Source organism: Oncorhynchus nerka, unplaced genomic scaffold (genome assembly GCF_034236695.1).
Source record: "Oncorhynchus nerka isolate Pitt River unplaced genomic scaffold, Oner_Uvic_2.0 unplaced_scaffold_554, whole genome shotgun sequence".
NCBI classification, from domain to species: Eukaryota; Metazoa; Chordata; class Actinopteri; order Salmoniformes; family Salmonidae; genus Oncorhynchus; species Oncorhynchus nerka.
The window spans coordinates 90783-95408 of record NW_027040484.1 but is presented as its reverse complement, the minus strand read 5'-3'; the positions used below and the strand labels follow the sequence as shown (position 1 = coordinate 95408).

Genomic DNA, 4626 nt, shown 5'->3' with positions numbered 1-4626 from the left:
AGACTCCCAATGTATCCTCTAGGTGTGGGTCTCCCTCCCCTATAGACTCCCAGTGTATCCTCTAGCTGTGTGTGGGTCTCCCTCCCCCTATAGACTCCCAATGTATCCTCTAGGTGTGTGTGGGTCTCCCCTCCCCCTATAGACTCCCAATGTATCCTCTAGCTGTGTGTGGGTCTCCTCTCCCCTATAGACTCCCAATGTATCCTCTAGGTGTGGGTCTCCCCTCCCCCTATAGACTCCCAATGTATCCTCTATGTAGACACTACCGAAAGGCCTAGAGAGACACGATAACACAGGTTAACTAGGGGAGACAGAGCTAGCTAGCTGTGTGTGGGTCTCCCCTCCCCTATAGACTCCCAATGTATCCTCTATGTAGACACTACCGAAAGGCCTAGAGAGACACGATAACACAGGTTAACTAGGGGAGACAGAGCTAGCTAGCTGTGTGTGGGTCTCCCCTCCCCTATAGACTCCCAATGTATCCTCTAGCTGTGTGTGGGTCTCCCTCCCCAGTGTATAGACTCCCAGTGTATCCTCTAGCTGTGTGTGGGTCTCCTCCCCTATAGACTCCCAATGTATCCTCTAGCTGTGTGTGGGTCTCCGCTCCCCCTATAGACTCCCAATGTATCCTCTAGCTGTGTGTGGGTCTCCCCTCCCCCTATAGACTCCCAGTGTATCCTCTAGCTGTGTGTGGGTCTCCCCCCCCCCATAGACTCCCAGTGTATCCTCTAGCTGTGTGTGGGTCTCCCCTCCCCCCATAGACTCCCAATGTATCCTCTAGGTGTGGGTCTCCCCTCCCCTATAGACTCCCAGTGTATCCTCTAGCTGTGTGTGGGTCTCCCCTCCCCCTATAGACTCCCAATGTATCACCTAGCTGTGGGTCCCCCCCTATAGACTCCCAATGTGTCCTCTAGCTGTGTGTGGGTCTCCCTCCCCCTATAGACTCCCAATGTATCCTCTAGCTGTGTGTGGGTCTCCCTCCCCCTAAAGACTCCCAATGTATCCTCTAGCTGTGTGTGGGTCTCCCCCAATCCCCTATAGACTCCCAGTGTATCCTCTAGCTGTGCTGTGGGTCTCCCCAATCCCCCTATAGACTCCCAATGTATCCTCTAGCTGTGTGTGGGTCTCCCCTCCCCCCTATAGACTCCCAGTGTATCCTCTAGCTGTGTGTGGGTCTCCCCCCCTATAGACTCCCAGTGTATCCTCTAGCTGTGTGTGGGTCCCCCTCTCCCTGTATAGACTCCCAATGTATCCTCTAGCTGTGTGTGGGTCTCCCCCTATAGACTCCCAGTGTATCCTCTAGCTGTGTGTGGGTCTCCCCTCTAGACTCCCAGTGTATCCTCTAGCTGTGACCACAGACAGTAAAGCCATCTTGTAAGCCCCCCTCCCTCCCTCCCTCCCTCCCTCCCTCCCTCCCCCTTCTCTGATTCTTGTCAGATTTTTAATGTCCTGCGCCCTTTGTGGTCGTTGTGTGTGTGTGTGTTGTGTGTGTGTGTCGTTGTGTGTGTGTGTCATTGTGTGTGTGTGTCATTGTGTGTGTGTCGTTGTGTGTGTGTGTGTGTTGTTCTGTGTGTGTGTGTGTGTTGTTCTGTGTGTGTGTGTGTGTGTGTGTGTGTGTGTGTGTGTGTGTGTGTGTGTGTGTGTGTGTGTGTGTGTGTGTGTGTGTGTGTCGTTGTGTGTGTGTGTCGTTGTGTGTGTGTGTCGTTGTGTGTGTGTGTGTTGTTGTGTGTGTGTGTGTGAGACTCACTGGGCACCCCAGACACCAGTCTGAGTGGCCTGAGCACCCTGAACGCCCGTAGTGCCTTCACATCGAAGCCCGCTGCCTTCCCTCCTATGGGCGTCCCTCCATCCACTTTGGTGGCCTGCTCTAATATAGCACTGAAGAGCCTGCAGAGAGAGTGGGAGAAAGAGAAGAGAGAGGAAGAGAGAGAGAGACAGAGGGAGAGAGAGACAGAGGGAGAGAGAGAGAGACAGAGGGAGAGAGAGAGAGGGAGAAAGAGAAGATAGAGGAAGAGAGAGAGACAGAGGGAGAGAGAGAGAGAGACAGAGGGAGAGACAGAGAGAGACAGAGAGAGAGAGAAGAGAGAGAGAGAGAGAGAGAGAGAGAGAGAGAGAGAGAGAGAGAGAGAGAGAAGAGAGAGAGAGAGAGACAGAGGGAGAGAGAGAGAGGGAGAAAGAGAAGATAGAGGAAGAGAGAGAGAGAGAGAGAGAGAGAGAGAGAGAGAGAGAGAGAGACAAAGGGAGAAAGAGAAGATTGAGGAAGAGAGAGAGAGGGAGAGACAGAGAGAGAGGGAGAGAGAGAGAGAGAGGAGATAGAGGAAGAGAGAGAGAGGGAGAGACAGAGAGAGAGAGAGAGAGAGAGAGAGAGAGAGAGAGAGAGAGACAGAGGGAGAAAGAGAAGATAGAGGAAGAGAGAGAGAGGGAGAGACAGAGAGAGAGAGAGAGATCTTACAGGATTGATCATCATTCTTGTCATTGAGGACACTTGTTAAAGGGGCAGTGCAGTCAAAATGATATTTGATATTTCCTGACTATGAGGTCCAAATAAACACTCTGAAATTGTTAACATGATGACATTGCCGTTTTAGTGTCAGAGCTTTTTGAAAACAATTCCTGGAATTTCAACCTGTTCAGTTTTTGTCCCGAAGCATGACATCACAATCTGATTATTCTGACCAATGACCAGTCATCTTTTATTTGCATATGTATCCTCCCACTTTGAAGGTTGTAAGCGGTGTCGGCTCGAGAGTCTAGACGATCTTTTCAGCCAATCAGAGATGTCTATGTAAATATATTAAAATGTACACTACCGTTCAAAAGTTTGTGGTCACTTAGAAATTTCCTTGTTTTTGAAAGAAAAGCACTTTTTTTTTGTCCATTAAAATAACATTATATTGATCAGAAACACAGTGTAGACATTGTTAATGTCGTAAATGACTATTGTAGCTGTAAACGGCTGATTTGTAATGGAATATCTACACAGGCGTACAGAGGCCCATTATCAGCAACCATCACTCCTGTGATATAGCAACACCCACATGATCAGATGGAGCATTTCAATGGCAAACAGAGGCTTCAGATGAAAAATACATTTGGAATTATTTTCATGACATAAACACACACAGTGATTCATGAGACATACAGTGATGATTTAGGGCTTTAACATTGTCATGAATTTGTTTTTATGAAATTGCATTTCTTTGTTTTTGTCCTTGGCATCTTTATCATAATCATAATCATAATCATCATTATCAATCAACCATCAGTTGATGTATAATCATGGTTGGTCATCCTCCTTCCATTGTCAGCCGTCCCAGAGGAGTATAATCTGTCACAGTACGATGTGGTCTGTTAGAGAGAACAGACATGGAGAGAGCAGAGCTAGACTGATGAAACACAGCACTGGTTCTACATGTTAACCTGTTTCTATACCCAGCTCTCTCTCTCTCTCTCTCTCTCTCTCTCTCTCTCTCTGTCTCTCTATCTCTATCTCTCTCTGTCTGTCTGTCTGTCTGTCTCTCTGTCTCTCTGTCTCTCTCTCTATCTCCCTTTCTCTCTCATGCTACCTCTTTCTCTCCCTCTCTTTCCTCAATCTCTAACCCCCCTTCTCTCTCTCTCTCTCTCTCTCTCTCTCTCTCCCTCTCCCTCTCTTTCCTCTCTGAGTGCCTATAAAGCACTATAACATTGTCAGAACAGCCTGGCTCAGAGGCCAGTAGGCGCCACATTAGATACGCAGAATGATCAATTAACACAGATGAAATGGCTACTTGAAAATAACAGTTCTCTCTCCCCTCTTTCTCTCTCTCTCTCTCTCCCCTCTTTCTCTCTCTCTTGGCACCAATCCCAAACCTCTCTCTCTATATCTCTTCATCCCCTTCTCTCTGTAAACCTCTCTCTCTCTCTCTATCTTTCTAAGCACAGTCTCCAGGTCACTTCAAACCCCTGAGTGGAAGATGTCCGATTAGTAGAGGAAATTAAAACCCCAATTACTCCCAGAGTGAGGGAGGGAAGGAGAGAAGAGGGCAGGGAAGTGATCTAAAAGGGCCCTATATTCCTCAGCTCATGGAGGAACCGGCCTGATTATAGAGCAGCAACACAGATACAATATATCATAATATAAACATGTATCCTGGGGGGTCATGTAATATAATATATCATAATATAAACATGTATCCTGGGGGGTCATGTAATATAATATATCATAATATAAACATGTATCCTGGGGGGTCATGTAATATAATAATATAATATAAACATGTATCCTGGGGTATCCTGGGGGGGTCATGTAATATAATATATCATAATATAAACATGTATCCTGGGGGGTCATGGTATCCTGGGTCATGTAATATAATATATCATAATATAAACATGTATCCTGGGGGGGTCATGTAATATAATATATCATAATATAAACATGTATCCTGGGGGGTCATGTAATATAATATATCATAATATAAACATGTATCCTGGGGGGTCATGTAATATAATATATCATAATATAAACATGTATCCTGGGGGGTCATGTAATATAATATATCATAATATAAACATGTATCCTGGGGGGGGTCATGTAATATAATATATCATAATATAAACATGTATCCTGGGTAATATAATATAAAC

General features: G+C 46.2%; 1 protein-coding gene across 1 annotated transcript in view; it reads right to left on the bottom strand.

Moving 5' to 3' along the window:
• LOC135571255 (voltage-dependent L-type calcium channel subunit alpha-1D-like) overlaps positions 1-3012 on the bottom strand; it is a 43493-nt gene extending 40481 nt beyond the window's left edge. The window contains exons 1-2 of the mRNA XM_065017039.1: positions 2990-3012; positions 1748-1887 (exon numbers count right to left, since the gene is read on the bottom strand). Coding sequence (XP_064873111.1) covers positions 1748-1887; positions 2990-3012 — 163 coding nt within the window. The remainder of the gene's footprint in view (positions 1-1747; positions 1888-2989) is intronic.
• Between the last annotated feature and the right edge of the window lie 1614 nt (positions 3013-4626).